At 41.6% G+C, this 24206-nt stretch overlaps 1 protein-coding gene across 3 annotated transcripts; it reads right to left on the reverse strand.

Annotated features, from left to right (window-relative positions):
- Nucleotides 1-1980: 1980 nt before the first annotated feature.
- On the reverse strand, nucleotides 1981-23909 carry kdm5a (lysine (K)-specific demethylase 5A). Of its 3 annotated transcripts, XM_036577392.1 has the most exons (28): nucleotides 22527-23909; nucleotides 21554-21631; nucleotides 20547-20669; nucleotides 20167-20337; nucleotides 18351-18551; nucleotides 17447-17525; nucleotides 17193-17284; nucleotides 16884-17042; nucleotides 16567-16686; nucleotides 16181-16339; nucleotides 15860-16041; nucleotides 15203-15365; nucleotides 14942-15061; nucleotides 13935-14129; nucleotides 12534-12715; nucleotides 11587-11711; nucleotides 11312-11462; nucleotides 10992-11109; nucleotides 10336-10691; nucleotides 10049-10187; nucleotides 9771-9950; nucleotides 8946-9662; nucleotides 8537-8665; nucleotides 7926-8070; nucleotides 7338-7558; nucleotides 6210-6647; nucleotides 5768-5804; nucleotides 2981-3068 (listed from the first exon to the last, which is right to left on the reverse strand). In XM_036577392.1, the coding sequence occupies exons 1-27, from the start codon at nucleotides 22671-22673 to the stop codon at nucleotides 5787-5789; spliced, it is 4908 nt and encodes a 1635-aa protein (XP_036433285.1). In that variant the 5' UTR covers nucleotides 22674-23909; the 3' UTR covers nucleotides 2981-3068; nucleotides 5768-5786. The 3 variants fall into 3 exon arrangements, with proteins under 3 accessions (XP_036433284.1, XP_036433283.1, XP_036433285.1); XM_036577391.1 differs by lacking the exon at nucleotides 5768-5804 and having other exon boundaries at nucleotides 1981-3068; nucleotides 10992-11106; nucleotides 22527-23907; XM_036577390.1 differs by lacking the exon at nucleotides 5768-5804 and having other exon boundaries at nucleotides 1981-3068; nucleotides 22527-23907.
- Between the last annotated feature and the right edge of the window lie 297 nt (nucleotides 23910-24206).

The following is a 24206-nucleotide window of genomic DNA, read 5'->3' on the forward strand; positions in this document are numbered from 1 at the left end:
AGGCAATGTTCTGCTGTGAAATTCTGGGTCCAGGCATTCATGTGGACATCACATTAAATGTGTAGTATTCCCTAAACATAGTCGCAGACCAGGTATACTCCTTCATGGCAGTGGTATTCCCTGATGGCAGTGGCCTCTTTCAGCAAATTAGTGACCTGCCATACTGCACATATTGTTCTGGAATGGTTTGAGAAACATGACAACAAGTTCAAGGTGTTGCCCTGGCCTCCAAAAAGGTCTCAGGTCTCAATCCAATCAAATATCTGTGGGATGTGCTAGACTGACAGATCTACAGCAGCTCCACCTCACAACTTACAGGACTCAAAAGATCTGCTGCTGACGTCTTGGTTAGATACTACATGGTGCTAGGCTTGTCGATTGATTAAAAGATTAAAAAATGAATAATCACATTCTTTTGTGTAGTTAATCACAGTGCATTGTTATAGTTATATGAGTGCACAAAAAAGCTTCATCAGAATGTATTCACTACAATAATTCAACAACATTACGTTCAACCTATGAATACTGGGTTCGCATGAACTGAACATGAAAGTTATGTGGACACAGGATGAACATGAAAATAAGGTGAACACATCACTAATGTCCAGTGAGAACAGTAGGTAGATGATCTTACTCCTCTGCAATTGCAGCCTCTGCTCTCATACTGCAGTATTGTGATGAGGGGAATGACATTATGTCTTGTTATTATCAGTTCTGGAACACCATTTTATGGACAGACAAGACAAAAAATCAGCTTGTACCAGAATGATGGGGCAAGAAGAGAATGGAAAAGGGAAGGGATAGCTCATGATCCAGAGCATACCAATTCATCTGTGAAGCATGGTTGAAGGTATAGTTATGGTGTGGGCATATATGGCTGCCTGTGGAACTAGTTCCTTTGTACTTATTCAAATGCTTCAAAACACATTGGATGGCACTGCACAGTGCAGATGGAGAATAACTTGAAGCATACTACAAAAGCAACCCAAGACGTTTTTAGGGCAAAGATGTGTAACGTGGCCAAGTCAATCGCCAGACCTCAATCCAAACGAGCATCCATTTCATTTACTAAAGGCAAGACTAAAGGCAAAACACATAGGAACTGAAGACAGCTTTAGTAAAGGCCTGGCAGAGCATCACCATGGAAGAAATCCAGCATCTGGTGATGTCCATAGGTTACTGACTTAAGGATGTCGTTGACAAGGATTTGCAACCAAGCACTAAATACAACAATTTATGATTGTAGCCCCCAAAAATGGGGGGGGCTATGTATGAAAATAGTTGTTCACTGAATTTGGATGTACATGTCCCAAATTAAAGATGAAAGTCTGCATTTTGAGCTCATTTTACAATTCAACTTCAACTCGAATATGCTGTAGTACACAGCTATGTCAATGTCCAGATATTTATGGACCTGACTAATATGTCAGTGTGCAGACATATCTTTATTATAGTAATACAACTTAGATGTGGGTCTAAGTTCAGTGGCTGGGGTGGCAAGGCCATGTTAAACAAAGCTGAAAGTGCACTGAGCTACACGGCTGCTAGAAACCTTGATGGTACTTGGCAGAATCCAGCACTTCTAAAAATTTCCTTTGAATTTCCTTTAATTTCCTTTAAAGGCAAATCATGTACAATCTTGTGATACGATGAAATTGAAATGGTGTCTCTAAAGATTCAGGAAATGCTTGAACTGTATTTTTGCATTATATTATTGTAAAGACAGAGAAATATATACAGAAACATACATACATATATATATATATATATATATATATATATATATATATAAATATTGAATTTGACACGCAGATGAATACAAAGCCCTGTATTTTCCTCTTTTTAAGACTACAAGAGATAAGCTGAACAGAGAAAGAAGGCCAAGACAAAGCTGTTACAACTCATCATAAATATCCAAATATGTTCTTGTAAATTATTCGTACACATTTTAACTAGGCAAATAAAAACAATACTCCTGCACTGTTTCACTAGGAATAGTTTTAATAAAGGTGAGCAACGAAAACAGCCACATCAACTCACATAGATTGCATAAAACCTATTTACATCATAAATATTTTACCTACATAGAACAATTTTAAACTAGTTCTACATATTGAGTGGTAACTTGTTTATGCACCAGGGGATGAGCAGGTTAGTAGTCCTACAGGCTGGTAATGATGGAAAGCCTGACGCGGATCAGCACTGTCCTATGGAATACCGGGGTCTCCAATTTACATGGTGTAGGTAGACATGGATTTGCTGGTAGAGTTGTGAACAGGGAAAAAAAATATCATGTAGGCTGGTCAAAACAGATCTGTGCAAACACAGACTGGTCCAATCATGACAAACTCACTAATGTGAGTATATTCATGGTGGTACTGAGGTCTTAAGTTTAAAAACAGCTCTGTGGCAAATAGTCTGTGGAGGAAAAATGCACATTAAATTAGCGAACAATGATGACTGAATGAGACCATGATCATAATCCAAAGGTGTGAGGTGGAAGATTTCCAGTGTACTCTTTGTCCTCTTCTGAATTTCTCCAGTCATATCACTTAAATATCAACATGCATACATCCCTCAAGTGAAAAAAACCTGGACAGGAAGTGAACCGGTTACTTTCGCTCATGCATTATCCTCTGTCTTTTATAAACTGCAGCAACTCTGGAATTCTGCATCATAGTCCACTCTTCCTCCTTCTGGCAACTAATCAAAACAAGAAAGGAGCATGGATCTGCATTCCAACTGGCTGAGGGTGCGGAGGCAGTGCAGAACTAAAATGGAGTTGTTGTAGGAACTGTATGCAGTCTGGTTGTCTCTCTGGGCTAGCTGCCCTCCTGAGGCTCTGGTTGGGGAACGGGGGAGAGTGTCTGGGTGCTGCAGACCGGTGAGGTCATGACCACAGTCTCTACGCCCACCTTAACACCCATCCCTGCCCCACTGAGGCCTGCGGCCTTACGGGTGCAAGCTGAGCAGATGTAGTCTTCGTTCTCAGCCATCTCGCACGACACGCCTACACACACCTGATGGAACCACTCATCACATCCACCATCACACTGAACCCAGTCCACCTGAGAGACAGAGAAAGACAGAGGGAGAAAAAATATCTTAAATTAATATCTCAGATCTTGATTACTTATTTACTTGTCTGATAATCTCCACTGACTTCACACACTAAATTTCTTCCATGTCCTTATAAACATTGCAGCACTCTGCTCTAAGTTTTCCATGTCTGTTACTAGCTCATGACAGGAAGACTCCATGAAGTGCCTTTCAGAAGTTTTTTTCCAGCAATTTATTAGATGAGCTTGTTTAATATTAATTTTATATGCCGTATTAATACAACATCAGAGTAAGAAAACCCAACTTCACCGAATTATGTATGCCTAAGAACAATTTGGGGAAAGGCAAGCAAAGGTTGGGGAAAAACATTCAAAGTGGCAAGAAAGAATCCCTTCTGTTTTAGATCTTCATTGTCATTTGAATCTATGGAACCAAAGTATATGCACTTACGTTGCCAAACAAAAGAAAGGGGAAGAGAAAACAGAATTCAGACACCAACAGACGGTCCGGGTCCTACAGTTACACTGCCACTTGTTGACAGCTCGGAATAAAGCTATATACAGTGAGGGAAAACTAGTATTCAGACACTTTTGCTTTTGTCATATTTGCTATTTAACATACTTTCAGAGCATATCCATTTCAAATTTACATACAGTGGCCCTTATTCATCAAATGTGCGAAGACGTGAGCGCAGATTTGATCAACCAGAACAATGAACTAATCTGCATCCGATTCAGGAAACTGTCTCAAAACGACCGAACAAGCGCCGATTTGAGCACAACTGATGAATCCACTTAAGCGCATCGAAATAAGCACCCACACAAGTACCTTGTCATTCGCATTTGTCATGGCCCTGCCTAGTTACATTCCATGCCAAGCGCATGTAAAACAATGGACACGCCCCAATTTGCCCTTATATACATAGAATTTACACGTTCTACATCATGCATATGTTTCGATAGTGAAACAAAAAGTATTCAGCAGGCTCATGAGCCAAAGGCTGTCCTAACAGGTGGAGTCTGGGGTGGAGCAGGAGATGCGCTGCTCCTCCTACTGGCCAGAGCTTAAATATCTTCAGTGTTAAAACGCGAAATGAACAAAATGCAGCTTTTTTCAGATGCTAGAGCAGAAGTCGGCAACCCAAATGTTAAGAAGAGCCATTTTGTCCTTTCAACAAAAATTAAACCACCTTAGGAGTCGCAGCATTTTATGTCCATTTTACCATCTTGGCTGTAAATATGTCTCAGTACGCGCTGAAGTCATAGGCTAGACATAGACAACACAGACTTGCTCTGATTTAGGCGTTAGCTCGGCTATAGCCACTTTTCTCGCATCGCCGGCAGGAAACTTTTCCACAAAAGTAGAAAGACTTCTTGTAAAAGGTCTCTTAACGTTCAAGTTTTTACGAGGCTGCAATCAGCTTCTCATTTGCCAGCTTCAGCTTTCCAACTTTTTAGTGTTTGACAGTTTCTCGATGCAGATTTAATGCATCAAGAAACCAGCTGGAGGGATCATAAATGCAAATAAGTCCATTTGTCTCCAAATCATCGATGTTCCTTTTAAATCTTTCTCTTTGCCTTTTCGTTAGTTAACGTTACTAGGCGGGACTGGTGTTGTTGCTAAGGTGACCAGCAGTCTGCGAGCTCATCTTCAGGGTTAAAGGATGAAATAGCAGTTATACATTAACTCCAGCGTCTAAGACGTTTAAATGTTTATTGTTAAAACCGTGTTAGAACGATCAGAGCTTTTTTTTTTTAAAGGAGAATTATTTTATTATTGCCTAAAAATTCTGCTGTGCCACAACAGGGCAGTAAAAGAGCCGCTGACCCCTGTGCTAGAGTGATGCGATTGTGTAGTGTGCTCATTTTCATTAAACACTGGCTGCTTGAGCAATATACTGCAGTACATGAGGAGGCCACTGCTGTGCAAGGCGAGCTATGTTTTGTATTTTTTAGGGACATAACTATTTACTGTATTGGAAGTATTATGAGAAAGTCTTTAAATTGAGTGTTTGGTCACAGAATTTTTCAGTGTTCATGTTAAAAAGATCCATTTTAGTACAAGGATTGATGTGGGCAATGTTATTTGTCTTATCCTTGTTATTTCCTATATTTACTGTTATTGCTGATATTTTTGATGTTATTGACAATAAATGGCTGCTGGCTTCTCTCTTACCACTCTTACCATTAGTCAGCAAGCAATCTTGCATGGTTTACCTGTCCGGGGATGATTAGTCACATGAACTTTCTCACTGCATATTATCAAATCAATTGTACTGACAGTTGAAGGTCTTTGCTATGGCTCTGTGGCTTTTTCCATTTGAGTTGATTAATAATAATGTGGTGCAATTTGCATAAGAACATTTTGATTATTGCAGCATTACTATGTGCAACTTGATTTTATTATATTTCTAACCTTTACATGTATATACATTTTTAATACAGTGTCTGAATACTTTTTTGCCCCTATCAGTTTTGTTTTAAGATATATCATGCTTATGAACACATACTTCTTTGTTCATATTTACAAGGTCAAAAGAGATTATTTGTATTAATGTGAAGTGGATATCTATGCACTAGATTACATAACAAAAGTGTCTGAATAATTGTTTCCACTCACTGTAATTTAAGTTAAAGTTACCTTGTTCACCAGACATTTTCTACTCTGGTATGAGAAAAAGCAGTCAAATACAGGTTGTATAGCAGACCTGGACAAATCCTGTATGCCTAGACCTCTGCTGCACCCTGTTAACCAATGAACATACATGAATCAATTAAGTGCCAACAGCTGAATCTTCACAACCTTTAGTGACCCTGCATGGAGTGTCTGCTTGGAAAGCCATTTTCTCCAATTATGCTGCAGCCTTTTGGTCAGTAAGGCACTAATGATGAAGCTGGCCATGATATATAAAACCTGGGCCCTGTCTCAAGTCTTTTTGAGCCGTTGATGAGCTTGGTTTTCTGTGACATGAAAAAAATGGCTGCTTTTAGCACCATTAGAACTCAAGCTTAAGCTCACCGGCAAGGAAAAGCCCAGACAGATCTGTCAACTGCTATATGAGGGGCAAATAACCTGAATGCCCAGCCTGATTTTAGTGTGTTGGTTGGAAGACAGCCACTGACCAAGGGAACCTTAAATCTTTTACTAACCTTGTCCTTGCACGGTCTCTGGCAATTCTTTGCTGCACAAACAGCATTTTCATCGTTGGAGTCCTCTGCACCTGACCAGTCATATTTGGAGGGAATGTCCAGGATCTTCTTCTCCTTCTTCCTCTCAAGCCCTTCCTTGGCAAACTCAGCCTTGGCTGCAGCTTTCTCCTTCCTCTTCCTCTCCTTCTCCTCCTTGGCAAGGCGCTTGGCTAGCTGTTTGAGCTCCCGTGACCTGTCCGGGTTGAGCTTGAGCTTCTTTTTCTTGGGCTTACCACCGACCTCTAGGACCCTCTTTGTGTCTTTGCATTTGGGTCGGCCCTCCACACCCGTTGTAGCAAGTAACAGCTGCTGCTCTGCTCTTTCCAGTTTCCTCTTCTTCTTCTTCTCCACATCCTTCACCTTCAGCTTCATGGGCTTATCCAGTAGAGCCTCTTCTGACTGATTGTGAGATGTAAAGAGAAACAGAAAGACAGATAGAAAACAAAAAGACATTTACAGATAGGAAAAAAATGTGTGTGTGACAGAATGTAGACACACTCATATAATTAAACTATAATAATGGTGCATGATAAGAATGAGCCAAACTCAGCAGTTTACCAGTTTATGATAAGGACTTGGGCTCATCTCTGTTACAGTTTTATGATGTAAATAATGTGAGACAGCTATACTAAAATGTTGCTACACCTTTACCAAAATGTCGTAGCATAATAATGCATGTCTCATTGAGCTAAATAGCCTCCTACTTTTGATTTGGCACTTTATTTGATTTTATTTTATTTAACATTTTTACAGACAAGTAGACAATTTTCTTCAAGAATGCCAGTTAAATATCTAAATAAGTAATTTGCAGTCATAAGCAAATAAGTAATTTGCAATAAATCATAACTGCTTCTAATCTAAACTTATTTGCGTCTTCCTTAAAAAATAAAAACACAGGTGATATTAATAATGGTTTTAGTAGGAGATTCCACATGTACGATGTTAACAAAAAAGGGAGAACAAACACAAATGAACAACTACTTTAGTTTCCCCTACCGCTTTGGATAACCCAAAGCATACGGTCACACACTAGCTTGCAGTCTTCCTGCAACACACACATCACAGCAGGGGGTGCAAACACACTCTCACCTCCATGACCTGCAGAAAGCGCTCTTCTGAGGGTGGGTGTGTGGCCTGCAGAATCCTCCAGATGTGCTGAGTCTCATCCAGTGAGACCTCCAGCAGGTCCCCCTCCATCATGAGCTCCTCCAGCTGGGCCTTGGCAGCTGGAGAAAGTTCCAGCACTGGCGGCTCCAAACTGCGGGGAACCAGCGGCGTCTTCCTAGGCTGCTTGCGCGGGGTGGTTGGGTCTGAAGAAAGAACAAAGTGGAACTTGTTTCTAATTCTGTTTAACTAAACTGACCTATTCCTTTCAATTACTTTAAAATTGTGTTTGACCTTTAAAAGGTAGCTATGTAAAACACAGCTTAGATGTTCGTTCAACATCACCACCTGTACAACCAAAATCATGGGAATGGAACCAGTGCATATATTTCACATATATTTAAATATTCACGTGCAGAACTCATGAGAGGTAGAACCTGAGACAGACTTAAACACTACTAAGACTGCAGCACTACACCGTTTTTATCTAGCATCACGTAAGTTCTTTAAAAAGTCCTTCAATCATAAAGTAAATACATACGTCAAATACACTTGAACTATGCTATGACTTACTCTGGGGACAAGACTTGGAGGCGGAGGAATAGGCATGTTCTGCACAGAAAGAGGGTGTGGCCGGCCACATATGACTGACAACTTCTTCTGACTTCACAGGGATCTCCTCATCGCAGAACAAGTAGGGCTTTACCTCACCAGAATCCTGTAAATAGAGGACGAGAGTAGTTATTGGGCAAGTACATTAGCAAATACAAAAAATTTGTCTGTATGTCCACAGTAGCTCACAGATACACAGTAACTGACAAAAGAAGTTTCACACTTACATAGCAACACAGACATCCATACATTAGTTCTACCACATTTCTATAGTAACAGAGACATGCCTACCATACTTCTACAACACTTATACATTAACAGACATCAATATCTAATTTCTACAATACTTACACACACTGTCATCCATACCTGTAGACATTATGTTTGCTTGTGTATGTGACAATGTGCAAGCATTATAAAATTCAGGTATGGATATCCATGTTACAAAACTCAAAATGTACTATGTTTTGGCCTATTTTCCAAATGACTGTTCTCCCTAAAAAAAAAGGGGTAGCTCATTGTATTTAAGAGGGGTAGCTCATTTTATTTGAAAGGCTTTTTTCGAAAACTACCTTCATATCATAGCCGTAAGTCTCACGGATGTCTTCATCCGAGTCTGTCTCTTCATCATCATAGTCCAATGAGGGCCGTGGTGAAGTTGCCCGACTGAAGCCTGCTTGCTGGAACGTCTGAATGTGTCCCTGAGAAGGAAGGTAACAGGAAGTTCAGTGAAATACATCCCAGGAACTCTAACATTACAGTAACTCACAGCATACATGATGTTATCTAGGCATAACATTCAAGGGAAGAAGGGAGCATATGAGCACGATGTCCTATTCAGTCAAATTTTATTTACGTAGTGCTTTTCAGGCAATAACTATTATCACAAAGCAAGTACCTGAAGTACCTGATTACTAAGCCCAGAATTTAAAAGGTTAAATGTCTAGTGGAACTTCACCTACAACAAAAGAGCAGTCTCACCTGCAAGTCTGGGTTGGCTGCGGCCTTCTGCAACTCTGCATTGATGATCTTCTCAGTCTTCTCACGTGCTGCCAGCTCAACCATGCGCTGGCTGAGCACAGACAGCTTAGCTAGGGCAGAAGAAAGCTCATCGGTGGCCAAGGCCTGCCGTGCTCGGTCCTGCCAGCTCATGGCCCGCTCAGTGAGGCACTGCAGTGCCTCGCCTTCAGGAAGCCGCACAGGCAGCTTCTGCAGGGAAACCAGCAGCGAGAGGATGGTCTCCAGCCGAGGCCGCCGTGAGCGCTGGCACAGCGGGCACAAGAACTTAGACTCCTTGCTGCTACCCTGCCAGCCGGCTACCAGTTTCTTCTGAGAGCCCGTTTTGGGCAGGGGTACACAGGCACCATGGAACCAGTCCTTACACAGTTCGCACTGCAGCATGAAGCCCACGGCCGTCTTACGGCACAAGCAGAACTTGACCTCCTCTATACGGTCGGCCATGGCCATCTTGGCCAGGTTGGCAGCGCGGAGGGAGTGGATGGCCTCCAACTCTTGCTGCTCTTTGGCCTTAAAGGCTGCCACCACTGCAGATGGTTCACGTACCTCCTCAAGGCTATCCTCAAAGTCACTCAGGCTGTCCAGCTCCAGCCCACGCTCCTGCTCCAGGAGCTCCTTGGCTCGCTTTCGCTTGCTCTTGCTGTTGCCATACACACCAATGTCTGTGCGAGGACTTAGGACCTAAGAGATAAATACTCAAGAGTGAGACCACCATTCAAAATTTAGGAACGCTTCGGATGGAGAAATGCCAAATCTCTTAAATTCTAGCTTTGATGTTGAGCGTCTCACCTGCAGAAGCGTGTAGGTGGAATTCTTCTTGAGGAAGGTGCGAGCAGTCCTCTCTCTCCAAGCTCGTGCCGAGGCTACCTGGGACTCAACCTGTGGCAGGGGATCCAGACGCACAGGGATAGAGCGGCCCCTTGCCAACAGTGCCTCCAACTGATCCAAGTAGGCATAGTTACTGCCGTTCTGACCAACCAAAGAAATCATACAGTTTACAGCTGTAACAAACATCTCTGTCTTCATTCCTGGAGATTTCTGAACATTAACATTAGCAGACGTTCTACCTGGATGGCTTCCACTCTGGCTGTCCACTCTTTGGCTTTGTGGAGGGCTTCTCTGAGGGCCAGAACATTAGGCAAGTAGGCAGGTATATTCTTTGCCTCTAAAACAATGCTTTCGAGGGTGATCATACTGTGGCGAGGTCTGAGGTCAGAGAGAAAAATTGAATATTATGTTATAACTCTACAAACTATTTTGTTAGAATAAAAAAATGAAAGAAAAAAAACATATTGAATTCACTGACGTTCCACTGAATAAAAAGGCTGCAAGTGGAGTCTAATTCGGCTGTTACCTGGCCTGTAAGCAGGCACGGGCTTTGTCCTCCCAGCGCTCAGACACTGTAAGGATTTCCTGAAGCTCTGCCATGGCCTTTTCCACAGCATGGTGAGGTGCCAGGCCTACGCCCGAGTCGATGAGTCGCTTCATGAGCTCCAGGGTAAAGCGCTGGGGTTCTTGCAGGGTAAGGCGCACCTCGTCCAGCCAGCGCGCCTGCTGCAGCTCTTGCTTTAGCCGAGGCAGCTCTGGCAGTTCCACGTCCAGCCCGGAGCCCAGGTCCACCAAGGCCTGCAGCTTACTCGAATCTGGGGTCTCATCTGTCAGGGCCACTTGTGCGCGCTCATGGAAGTCTTCTACATTCTCCAGCAGCTCCTGGAGTGAATAATCGACAAGAAGAGGAGGAAGAGGAGGAGGAGGAGGAGTGGGTGAAGGTTTAAGAGAGAAAAAAATAATCAGAATGCTGAAATCTTTTTGAAGGCTTTGGTTTCAAATAGCAGAAAGGAATAAAAAAAATAATACAAGTCTGAGAGTGGTTCTTAATCTCAGAGAATGCAGTTTCCATTCTTTAACTCAAGTCAAGTGTGTCTGAGCAGAGAAAATGTGCAGTGCATGGTGTCCACAAGACTGGGACTGAGACTTCCACTGTGGTTAAGAGTAATACTATTGGCTTACTTTGACCTGTCGTGCCTGGCTGATGATGCAGGGCAGGCGAAACAGCTGCTCCACAAATGCCTTCAGCTCCTCCACTGTCAGCTTAGTGCGCATACGGCTGCTCTCCGTGCGCTCCCTTCTTAAACCACAAAAACCAGTCAGTCCGGCAAATCAGTCACATATTTTCTCTCAACCAATTTTGAAATGTGTATTCAATCCATGAACAGTTCAGTAAAAAGCAAAAAACAGAAAGAGAACAACATAACCCAAGTTAATCTCAAAACCTAACGAAACCTTAGACATGATATGCTTGTTATGACTTGTTTTGTTAAATTACTGACTTGTGTCTCTGTTTGTGACTTAGCAGCAGTTGGGCCACAGAGGAACAGGTCTCTGCCTCCTTCACCATCTCTCTCAGCCTGCGAAACAGACTGTTCTCTGGGTACTTCCTGTCCTCTGCGTCCTCCAGCAACACTTTCAACTCAATCAGATCTGAGAGATGTAACAGAGGAAAGATGATTGTGTGCATTTGTGTGTCTCAGAGAGAGAGAGAGAGAGAGAGAGAGAGAGAGAGAGAGAGAGAGAGAGAGAGAGAGAGAGAGAGAGAGAGACTCACCTTTCTTGTTCTTGTGGTCGGCTGCCAGTGCCTCAGTAACTCTTTTGGCCCAGGTTTCGTAGGACTGGGCACGTGACTTCACACCATACAGCATTGCAGGGAACTCCTCCTGATCATATCTGTACCTGTAACACACCCAAACAGAGGGATCAGCATACACTACTTTACACAGCAGTGGATTCTCTAGGGTGGTTCTGTTTGTAGGCATTATCTGTGTGTGAGATATAATTTCAAACAACATCATTACTAAAAGAAACATATAAATGACAATGATCTATTTTGAGCATTTTGAGAATTCATTGCCATGATGTCTGAAAGTACAGAAATGATGACACTTTCTTACCTTAATAACAATTTAACGGCTGTTAGCAAACATGGATCCTTGCTGAGAACTAAGAACTCTAACTAGCAAAACAAAATCTCTGGTTTTTGGTGACATTCATGTGTGTGATTTTAGATGCATTTTTCAGCTGAAATTTCCAATGACCTGAAAATGTACATTAAGATCTGATAAAGCCCTGTGATACATGCAAAATATTATCATCCGACCATCCGGTTGCCACTAGCACACCGTCTGAGCACAGTTATGTGGTACCACATTACTTGCCGTGCCTGCTTAAAGTATAAAAATGAACATGCTTTCTGGTGAGAAACTTGAGAGCTCATTTTGGATCTACCTTGCGCTGCTACTGAATGTTTAAAACCAGACAACATATCATGGCTGATTCAGGGTATGGATTAATGTTATATATTAAAAGAAAACTTGGAAGAAACCAGACTGCAAGACAAATATAATTACTTTTGTACATCCTAAAGCCACAGTGTTTTTTCATTTAAATTGTGTACCATGATCGACAGTCAACAACATTGTCAATCTGCTCAAGCCTAACCTGACTCACAAGTTCTTGTGTACGTAACGGACTATGTGATGGAGTGTGTCTATTCACCTGAGGCACTTGTTTGTGAGAGGACAATCGCAGAGGTCAGCTGTGTGGTACAGACATACCAGGCGATCAGGGCTGCACGAGCAGGTCAGTGCGGACAGAAAACAGGTGGTTTTACATTTGTAACACTGCCGCTCATCGTCTGGGACAAGCTCAAACACCTCTTGCTCTGAGGACAGCACCCCCTGCAGGTAGAGAGAGTCAAACACAATACAGTTTACCACTATTCATAACACTTAGAACGCAAAAAATCTTGCGCCTACTTTCAATTCACCTGAACAGCTGTTGCTGTTTATCAAATTACAAAGCAAATCATTACGTGAACGTATTATCTGAATCCAAGGAGCTAAATGATTAAGATACTGAATTTAACGGCACATATAAATTAGTTATTAAGTTGACTCTTAAAATTTCAGGCTCATGCCTTGGTAAACGTTTTTCTATTGATGCGAAGTTTCGATCACTAAAGTCATAACAACCCAACAGTACCAGAGATACATAACAGAACATGGTCATAGTTCTGCCATGATGAAACAAAGCTCTAAGGCCCAATCCCATCTCTTCTTCTTACCCCTACCCCTTGTTTTCGAGTGTCACCCTAACCCCTTGGAACTGAGTTACAAGGGGTAGTGGTTAAAAACTTACCCTACGAAATGGGACAGCCCTCAAATAAAATAAAAACAAAACATCGCTTCATTACCAGGCTACTAGCGCTGCTCTGCGGGCGACCCAGCGCGTCTTCAGTGATAGCAGAGAAGGGAAAAGTTCAGCAACCTCGCCGCTGGGCTTTAGTTACATTTAGCGCATCAAATGCTTTCAAAGAGGGGGGATAAGACAATTATTTATTATCACCCACCGCCAATTTTTTGGTGATAAGAAGCTGAAGTCATCTATTCGCTAGCTTCTTGTTCGAATTTTCCAGTTCCACCTTAAATGGTTCAGCAGTTACATTCTGGCGCTTCAGGCATCAATACTGCCGGACTATTTAAGGTGGAACGGGAAAGTTAGCTAGCTACTGAGAAATTAGCATGCTATTAGCGATTTCTTTGTGCTTGTTATGAAGAAAACGACCATAATACATTGAAACGACATTAAACTGAGATAATACAATGGTTATCGTAATTTTTTAACAGAGAAAATTCTCAAATTTGTGGGTTTCTTTGGTCGCTCGCGCAGCCATCTTGCCGGATTTTCTTTTTTTCATAACACTGTTTAGTGTGACTGAAAAACCTCTGTTTGGAGGGCCATGTAGCCCAAACACTTCGCCCTACCCCTCTATCTCAACTAAAATTGGGACACCCTTACCCTAGACGTGAACGCGCAAAACTGAGGGCTAAGGGCTAAGTGGTAGGGGCAAGGGGTGAAATGAGATTGGGAAATCTGTATCAGGACCTGATGTCTTACCATGTCATTAATGGCCTGTCGGAGCCTGCTCTCCTCATCCATCATCTCTCCCAGCTCTTTGTACACAGCTGCAGCCAGCTCCACATCCAGGCTCTCTGGATCTGCTGCCATCTTGCACAGCAGCTCATCATGGGAGAACACGCAGTGGCGCTGCAGTCGCCGGTAGTGGGCCACACACTGGCGGCCCATGGGCAGCTACACATGAAAAATTACATTAAGCCAAACAAAAGAAGTAAATTCATTCTCTAATAATTCAGGGCAAAGTTGAAAAACTAGTACAGGGAGATTCACTCGAAAGAGGCCCCGAACTTTCTGTAATAACTCTCGCTAGGACGAAGCAATCTGAACAAAACAACGTGGAACGTGCCCCCCAGTATATGGAGCTTCAAACAAGCTGGGATGCCCCTGCGTCGGAGCGATGAGGTAGGTGCCGGACAGCTGTCGCGACGTTTAACCTCCGTTTGCAGCTTCCGGGTGCATGCCCCTGTACCCCTTCACTCAGTCACTCGACTTCTCATCAGGATGGTGGTGTACAGTATACAGTATGCAAGGATCTGACACTACCAGACTTCTTCCTTTGGGGCATGCTCAAAAGAAAAGTCTATCGGAACAAGCCTCGCACTGTGGAAGATTTGAAGGAAAACATCCAACATGAAATTGCTGCTATTTCCCCTGATATGCTTGCCGATATGTTCAGGAACATGGAGGGCCGTGTTGAAATGTGTCTGGCAGAAAACAGAGATCACTTCCAGCAGCAAATGTAATGCAACCGATTACACATCTCGCTGTAGAATACCTCAAATTTAAGAGAGTTACAGAATTGTTTTTAAAATTATTTTACAATTATCTTAAAAACTCTTGTTTTTAAAAGTATCCAGAGCAACACTTTTAGAGCAATACTTTCATTGATGCTAGTGATGTCATCTCTGGATGCATATATATGAAACATCTGAGACACTTTCAGAAAGCATGACTGACAGCTGCTGAGTTAGTAGAGTTAGACATACCCAGTCTGCAGTACAGAAGTTGACAGCTTCAGCAAAGTTGTAGCCCTGGTTGAAACCACTGTGATAAGCTCTTGGGAATGTCACCACAAACTCCCCGGCGCACTGATTGGTCCGATACACCTGTGTGCCACAAAAAAGAGACACTAATAAATGACCAAGAAAGACCTGGCCCAAAAACCAAAAGCTCTGATCTTTTGCATGTTTACCAGTTGACCAACACAATTACACAATCACACATTGACATGCATAGTATGAACTCACCGGAACACCATGTTCCATAAGAACATTGGGGTTCATGATAGTGACCAGCTGGTGAAGGAGGTCTGGCTGTGAGTCAAACAGTTCTGGAGCGAGTTTCTTCATCACTGCTTCCAGCTGCTCTGCTGCATGGGCTGGGACACCATACCAGGTCTTAGGCTCCCCCCTTATCCACAAATGAAAAAGAAAAACAATTTAACCACATCAACTAATCACCATAACTCAAGTCATATCTGCACTACTTTCCAAATGATTTTACTTTTTAAGATTTTAAGAACCTTAACCTTTATACTCCTACATAGCTAAACAAAGCATCATCCAATATTCCTACAAGAAACACAGACCTTATATAATGTTTAATGAGGAAAGACCATGTCATTCCTGCCCTATGATATCTGAACACTCAACAGGGCTCAAATAACATCCTACAATGTTCAGACCGAGCTACTTTGGAGAGAGCAGACTTCCTCCTATAATGTACGAGGTTACACTCTCCATATTAATGTAATCTCTGTCTAAAGCTGGCCCAGATTCATAAGCAAGCTTAATTTATGTCTGTCAAAAAGCGCCGGTAGCACCTCACTTCTACGGATGGAAACAGTGCCATATGGAAAAACTTAAAATTCAACTTGCAAGACTGCACACTGTGTGCCACCTTACCAGTGCAGGTAATTAATTGAGTAGCTCCAGTGGTCCTCAATGTGCCAGCAGAAGGAGGAAAAGCACATGCCCACATAAAGCCAGGGTACCTTCATGCCAGAAATGTCTGCGTTGATGTGAGCAAGGACAGACTGCTCCAGCACCGGCATATTGTTCAGATTCCAGCCCGAATTGGCGTAATCCTAGGGAGAAACCATTGTTGAGAAAACACAAACTGAGACAAATCATGTTTTCAAACAGAGAGATCACTACATCTGGTCCTAAATAAAGCAGATAATGAGAAACTGAATTTTGAAAATTTAAAAAATAAGCACACTTTACCTCTTCATCCCCTATAAGTCTCCTTTTTCCATCTCGGACAGGAAATCCGCTGCCCACGTCTTTGGAGCTGATATCTGCTCCATACTCCACTATTACATCCTCCTCTATACTGCACACCAATCTCCAGAATTCCTTCTCCACCAACTCCGTGGGAACCATCTGAGGTTAACAGTAATAGTCATTAAGAGGACAGCAATTCAAACTTAAAGTTACTTGTGAAATGTTTATTTATTGGCTTTATTGAGTGTTTATTTAGACGCTTTAAGGTTTTGAAGCAAAATTCTGTAACATAAAATGCTCAGTAATTAATAACACTTAGAATGTTGCAGTGTGGGTTTCTAACTGACAGCTTTATTAAACATCATTACAACAACCTGTGGCCTTACATGAACTGGCATGTTGAAATAGTCTGATTTGAAGTGGTCTGCCATCTCGCCAAAGCTCTGAAGGGTGTATTCGCGTACAGCCTGCTCGAAGCCAAATGCCTCCCGAGGCTTACTGCATTCCTGAGAGAAAAGGAGGAGCATTCTCACACAACCCAATCTGATCATTTAACTGGTTTAATAAACATCACCACAAGACAACAAGCAAAACATGCTCCCATCAATGGTGAGAGGAACTACAGATGTTACATGTGGGGGTAGAAGGAGGTGCATGTAATCACAACAAACATGGAAATGAAGAGAATGCCAGGTTTCTATACCTCTGCTATGCATTTGGGACAACGCCAGTCACCCTTAGGCACATCTTGAAGGGGCGGAATCAAGCAGAATGTGTGGTAGCTATCATCGCAGCCATCACACAACAGGAGGCGGTCCTCTTCATCACCACGCCCACACGCCATACACATGTACAGGTCGATCTATGACATGATATGGATTACATACAGTATAGGATACATAAAAATGCAGAGGACATTCTTTAGTTTTGCTTTCCGTTATTATGGAAGTCTCAGGAAAAATATGAACACAGTCATACTGAAAACTAAAATATACAAACACAAAGTACTCACAAAATTGACTTCCAGAGTCTCTTTGCGTGGCCGCATCTTAATGGCAAATGCTTGAGCCTTGAGATGCCGCTGCTTCTTAATGAACCCATCATCTATATTACAAAAAGCCAGATGTACAACTCTTAGGAAATAAAAATTCCAGACTTTCTTTTCCAAAAGATCAGCACTATGCTCTATATATTCTTTTCTGCACCTGCTCCAAGTAAGTTCAACAAGCAGAGCACATCAGGGACAGAATGTAAAAAAAGTCTTACCAGCTGGAACAATCTCCAGACCAACCACCTTGGGAGTGCTGCCGAAGATCTGCAGGGTTTTGGGCTCTTTGTTTTCTCTCTGAAGGGAGACAAATAAAATAAAAACAATAATCTTAACATCCTAGTGGTGTTCTGAGAAGACATAAGACAAAGTGTAGGATTATGTTGGAATGACAAACATGTTCCCCCTAACCAGGCTGTCTAGAGGCGGCTAGAAATCTAGGACATGCAGAGGGGTGTGGTGACAGTGCAGTTAACTTACAAAATACAAGGAGGGTGTATCGCTACAATATAATAAAAGTAAGACACAGTAATCAATCACCTGAAAAAGCCTACAGACGAAACACTCAATTTTTTGCAGTCTTGTCCAGTTACTTTTCCATTTTGTTAAATACAAAAAATGAATCATAAAGCCTGTGATCCATGAGTCTAGTTTCCTCTCCTTTTTGATTTCAAAATGTTTACTTGAGGCTGACATGCCAGAGATGACTGCATTTTGACACATTTTAGCCCCGTCCAAACACCCAATGTAGAAAAAGATTTCATAGAAAAGAAGATTTCATCTTAATTTTACTTAGTATGGAGACACTCAAAAAAGCATTAAGTTGTATTGTCAGTGACCAAATTTTAGTCGATATGTACTGTCCTACCTCAAGTGCATGATTCTGAACATTAAAACGTAAAACGACAGAAAAAAATTATTTAGTGGTGGTGTTGACTGTTGACTTTATATCCATAAGCTAATGACAGTATTACACATATTATACATGGGTTACATGTGACAGACTGGATATATTTAAGACAGCTATTTAGACGATTCGGGCGAATGAAATTGCAACAAAATTAAATGTTTAGACATGTTTTTTACTTGTGAGCAGTCAAAAGAAATGCACATGGAACTCACCTCTGACTTGAGGCGTCGTGAGCGTCTCTCTGGAATAGGATGCTCCTTGTTCTGTGGTCTGTCACCAAGACAGTCCCTTTCCCTGCCTTCCTTCTCTCTTGGCTTCTCTTCTTCATCGTCCTCTTCTTCCTCACAGCCACCTTCTATTCCTTCATCGATATCATCAGTTTCATCTCCCTCCTGGTACAAACGGTGAATGCCCTGTAGCACAAGAGTGACAATGTGTGAACAGTTATAAATATTTATAACCCTCGTGATACACTTCATGACGAAGATGAATAGGCACAAAACAGAAAGAAAAACAAAAACAACAAAAAAACAAACCCAACACGGCATGACAGGACAAAATGGCATATTAATGTGCAATGTATTTTAATAACCTCACAAAGTACAGCACACTGTATACTTATAATTTCTAAATCCATGAATTCAACAATAAATTCAATTTTCCAATTAAGTTTTTCAACATCAAATTTAGTGTTTAAGGCAAGATTGCCCTACCTTCTAAAGCACAATGCAGCAAATGTTTGTTTCTCTATTTCTCTATTCAGTAACTACAGGGACTTCAATACAAACTAGTTGAGTTATTCTTAGGTTATAGAAGTGTGTAATAAAACTCTGGGCCTGCCAACAGGCCCTGGCCATTTAGGGGGTTAAACTGGGTGAGACTTAACAGCTGTGCAGTGGTATTCTGTTTTCATACAAGGCTGTGGACTTTATAGATCGACTAAATGGGATGCTGCTTACTACGTACCAATGATGGTCCATCACCATGACAAAATTCTGTAAACTACCCGTTTGTCATGACTATATAATGGTATCTGAATAAACATTACAACTCTGAATTCTTAGGTGAGTTACAAACATTCTGTACTTTCTAGGCTAGCCCGAACAGCATTTTACAGGCTTTGAAAACTTGCTTGTTTTTAGTCAAAATATTCCAGTTTTTGATTTGTAACAAACCTAGTCTAGTTATACATTTATACATCCCTTTTTGTGATGGACGTCCAAAAGATGCTGAAAGACAGATGTCCTGCAACGTTGACGATTCTGATGGATTTTTGCTTATTCAGACAGTATCGATGATACAGAAATAAGTTTAAGACATACCGTAGTGGTTGCTAACATAGTGGTCCAAATTCAGTTCCACCGTGAAAGAAAAACTTAAACATAAATCTCACTCAGGATTGAGGACTGTTTTTTCACTGTTTTACACTAGATTCAGATTTTTCACAGTTTATAACTTCAATCAGCTATCTCAGTTAACAAGCTTGCTATCTCTGTCTCCGTCTCTCAGCTCAGCGACGGTTAAACGGGCGCCTAAAGACATTCAGTTTCTTCACATGAATGTAGTCAAAACTACAGCCAAACAAATAAATGTGCATTTAGGTATTTCTCTTCATTTAAACGCTGTTACATTGCCACTTTAACATCTTTCACTAACTTATCTTGCTCCAGTCTTTCAAGAAAAAGGGTGACACTGTTAAATCGCAGGGAAGAATGTTTAGCCTTTAGCTAAGATTACCTGCGCAAGATATAAATGTTTTAGAACGTAATATGTCTAGCGTTAAAAATTGCCATTTATCCTACTCTTATAATAAAATGTTTAGTTTAAAAGAATGATAAATAATCATGCAACTTGATGTGACACAAGAGTGTTCTAGAATTTGAAGCATCCGAATACTAAATAAAGAAACTAATACCAACATAACAAACAAATATTTACACAGTCAAATTATTTGGACCAGACATGGTATTTTCAGTAAAATATTACACAGTGTTTCAGTGCATCAGATAGCAGAGGAGTCTAACTCACAGAGAGTGAAGCTCCAGACTGGAAGAGTTCGTAGGGGTAGAGGATCCTTTGAAAATGAGAGCGAAGTAGGGAGCCCATGCCCTTCCCAGATGGGTAACCCATGCGAGTGGCTACCTTAGACCAACGCTTCTCCTTACAGACCATTTCAAAACCTCCTTCTGCAGACACAATCTACACGGACAGAGACATTGAAAACAAATTATATTATTATATTATGTTATATTATATTATATTATTATTGTTTCTACAAAGACACAAGCTGTGTGAATTTTCATGATTTCAAGTCGGTCACATGCTCTTCTGACATTCGTACACAGTCCCTAAAAAATTAACATAGGTAGAGGGTGCATAGTAACACATAATCCAAAGCGAAGCCTTGCCTTGCTGAGAAGATACAAGTCTAGCATCTTTTTCTCCACATGTGGAAAACGCAGTTTTGAACCCTGGAGCTCCCAAAACTTTGCAATTTGATCCAAAAAGTTGAGCTTTATTCTAGTGAGGGCCTGAAAGAGGCAACAAACAGAAAGAAAAACAGAGACAGAGGATCAGAACACAAAAACATTGATCTGATCTCTTTCACTAGTAAAAAGCACTGATGCCTGCAGTAATGTTGTCCTATCCAATAACATTACATACATAGACAATCACTGGTAACAATTCACCCAAAAATGATAAACTTACTAAAAAGGAATGGAACCAAGAAAAGGGCAATACACACGCGCACACACAGACATATTTTCTAAACTGCTTATCCCAGCAGTCATTGGGCAGAAGGCAGGAAACACCCTGGACAGGTCGCCAGTCCGTCACAGGGAACACACACAGACATTCACACACACAATCACGCCTAGGGGCAATTTAGCATGTTCAATTGGCCTGACTGCATGTCTTTGAACTGTGGGAGGAAACCAGAGTACCTGGAGGAAACCCAAGCAGACACAGGGAGAACATGCAAACTCCACACAGAAAGGACCCTGGTTGCCCAGCTGGAGAACCAAACCCAGGCCCTTCTTGTTGTGCAGTGACAGCGCTACCCACTGTGCTTCACCCACAGGGCAAGACAGCAGTATGCAAATCATTGCATGATAACTGGTCCCCACTGTTGTTTGTTCATTACTATACAGTCATATTCATCAATACTCCTTTAACATGGTTTTAATGTGATAGAGTGTACACAAGTGAGGAGAAACCTGTGCCACACAGATAATATCTTTAGATATTAACTGTGTGGCACACGTTTCTCCTCACTTTCAGTGTGATACAAAAGAAGTATTTGCCACATACAAAGCAACACTGCAGAACACCGTGAAGAACTAGATGCTCATGCAGAACAGTGTGTGCAGAACACTGGTAAAGAAATGTTAAGTGAAATGGAAATTAAACTTACCTCAAGTTCATTGAGCCGCTGGACTCGGGGAGTAAAGCGGAAGTTGCGCACATCGCAAGCAAAGGGAGGCTGCCAGTCCTTTGGATAAAAAAAGACAAAAGAAGGAATGCATGAGCTGAATTCATCAACTAACTAAGCGTTTCATATTTGTTATTATTGGATGGACTACGAGACAATCAACTTCAGCCTGTGAACTATTATGCACTATACACTCCAACAATTCTTCTGAAATCAAGAGTATTAATATGGAGTTTGTCCCCCTTTTTCTACAGTAACAGCCTCTTCTTTTCTGGGAAGGTTTTGCACTAAATGCTGGTACACTGCTGTGAGGATTTGATTGCATTCAGCCACAAGAGCATTACAGAGGTCAGGTGCTGATGTTGGATGATAAATTCTGGATCACATATGCCACCTCAACTCAACTCAGTTCCACTGCTCCACAGACCAATGCTAAGGGGCTTTACACCCCTCTAGATAACGTTTGACATTGAACAGGTGACCTTAGGCTCATGTGTTCTATTGGCAATACCTTTCTACTGTTTTTTGCAATTATACAAGAGGTGAGTGGACAATTAAACGCCAATTAGCAGGGGTTTGGATATGCTTGGACACATAATGTATACACGATTTTATCTTGGAAGAGCAGAAGAACATCTGTACTGCACTCTTCTGAGACAAAATCAAATCACAATTGGATGTGAAACTAAAACACTAATAGAACAAGAAACAAAGCGTCCAAATTATAAGCTAACCGGTTTAGTTGATTTCTATAAGAAATAAGGGACCCTGTAATTCAGGCCTGATGCCTGGTGAGGCACTGGATGTTGAAAGCAAGGATGTCAGGAGCAAGTCAACATGCACAACTAATATACAGTCATTATGGTTCCTTAATGAAGGATGGAGCTTATAACACTGCAACAAAAGCACCCTAAACCGAAAAAATGACATGGCAAAGAAAAGAGTGGAGGGTTACCTGAGGTGGTCTGATTTTGCAGATGCCTGTTTTCTCCGCAATGGGTCGTATCTTGCTTATAAACCCCAACGGATCTGAAAAATCCTCCCAGCTGGGCTCGAAAACGGGACACTCTGGAGGAGGGACGAATTCAGCGTACATAGACATGATGTGCTAAAGTCGTGTTCTCTACTTTACAAGCCTGCTATTTTCAGCCATTTAAAAGTACATAGGGCTAAGCTATACTTTCCAAGTCCAAGTTGTCGGTGTCCCATGTATGAATACTACGCAAAAGACGTAAAAAATAATAAAAAGCTGAGACAAGGAACTATTTGATTTTTCTCTTCGCCATGATTGTGGCCTTCAGCACGAACAATGAAAACATTTCCATTTCGTGCCACGTCCTGAACGCACCACGACACTTCCAGCACCTCCAAAACACAGTCACCCTGAGGTCATGTCGTTATCCAGAGGAAGAAGGGAAAAGTCCTTAAATGCGATTAAATGTCCTTAGGATAGTTGTCCATCATCTTGTTTAACTGCAGACTGATCCGGAGCGCAGCACTCCCACACCACTCCCCTGCTTTAACACTACTGGGCAGTAAAGTCCTAGGTGTTCATTTATAAACAATGAACTGAATCTTAGTAGGCTAAACATTTACCTCGAAACAATGTACAAAATGCTTTCTGTTGAGTGTTGCTAGATGCATTTTCCCCACTTAATTCATCAGTACTTGTAATATCAACAAAGTAGACGCTTCTCCTCTAATCGGCTGGGACGAATTTCTTCAGACAATTTTTTAAAACGTTGGCAAGCTAGCCGGTGTGACTAGCACCAGATTTCGTCCAAAAACTCGGTTTTCGTCGCGTTTAGCAAACAAACTCACATTCCAGTACGTATAGGGGTTGTTACAGCAACGAATGAAATGTTTCTTGTTTAAAAAATTATTTAACCGGTTATGAAACGTCGTATTCCGTTACCTCCGATATCCAGCCTGCATCTCTAGAGTAACATTAGCTAGGTTAGCTAATTAGCTAAGTGAACGAAACTTTACTTAAGAAAATATTATAACGTCCTCTCCCGAGGCGTTGGCCGTAATCCAGTCTAGTGTAAAGCGTGCGGAGATTTTAATCCATCCTTTTAAGCCTCAACCTCCTTTCTTTTCGTCGGTTTAGCAAGGTCGCTGCTAGCTTAGCTAGCGGCTTTCGGCTAATCTTTAATAGCTTGCGCTACCGCGGTTCACCACAAGAGCGCTGTAGTGCGGCGCAGTGGCGCAGCGGACAATGTCTTGAAAACAAAAGCCTCGGAACAGTGTAAGCTCTTTATGCTTACCATGGGTAGAAAGTTGAAAAGCAATATAGCTCGTTATAGCTCACTAGTCAGTTCAGTGTTCACAGTTTGTTGCTAGGTACTTCAATTCTTTACCCGAAAAAACCGAATTACAGATAACTAAATCGACTGTAACCATCCACCGTTTCCTCAGTGATAGAGTTTGAGTTTTCATCTGACGGAGAAGCTTAAAACAGTATTCATTAATAATGTTATTTGATTTAATTGTATTTGTTAAATGTTTTAATATATGTAAGTAATATGTACACTTCTATATCCAACTGTGTGTTGAGAACTTTTTTCTTTCTTTCTTTTTTACAGCTGTTTTCACTGCGCATGAATATGTAACGTAAAAAGAAGTCACCGGCCCG

The sequence above is a fragment of the Colossoma macropomum genome, unplaced genomic scaffold (assembly GCF_904425465.1).
Source record: "Colossoma macropomum unplaced genomic scaffold, Colossoma_macropomum, whole genome shotgun sequence".
NCBI lineage: Eukaryota > Metazoa > Chordata > Actinopteri > Characiformes > Serrasalmidae > Colossoma > Colossoma macropomum.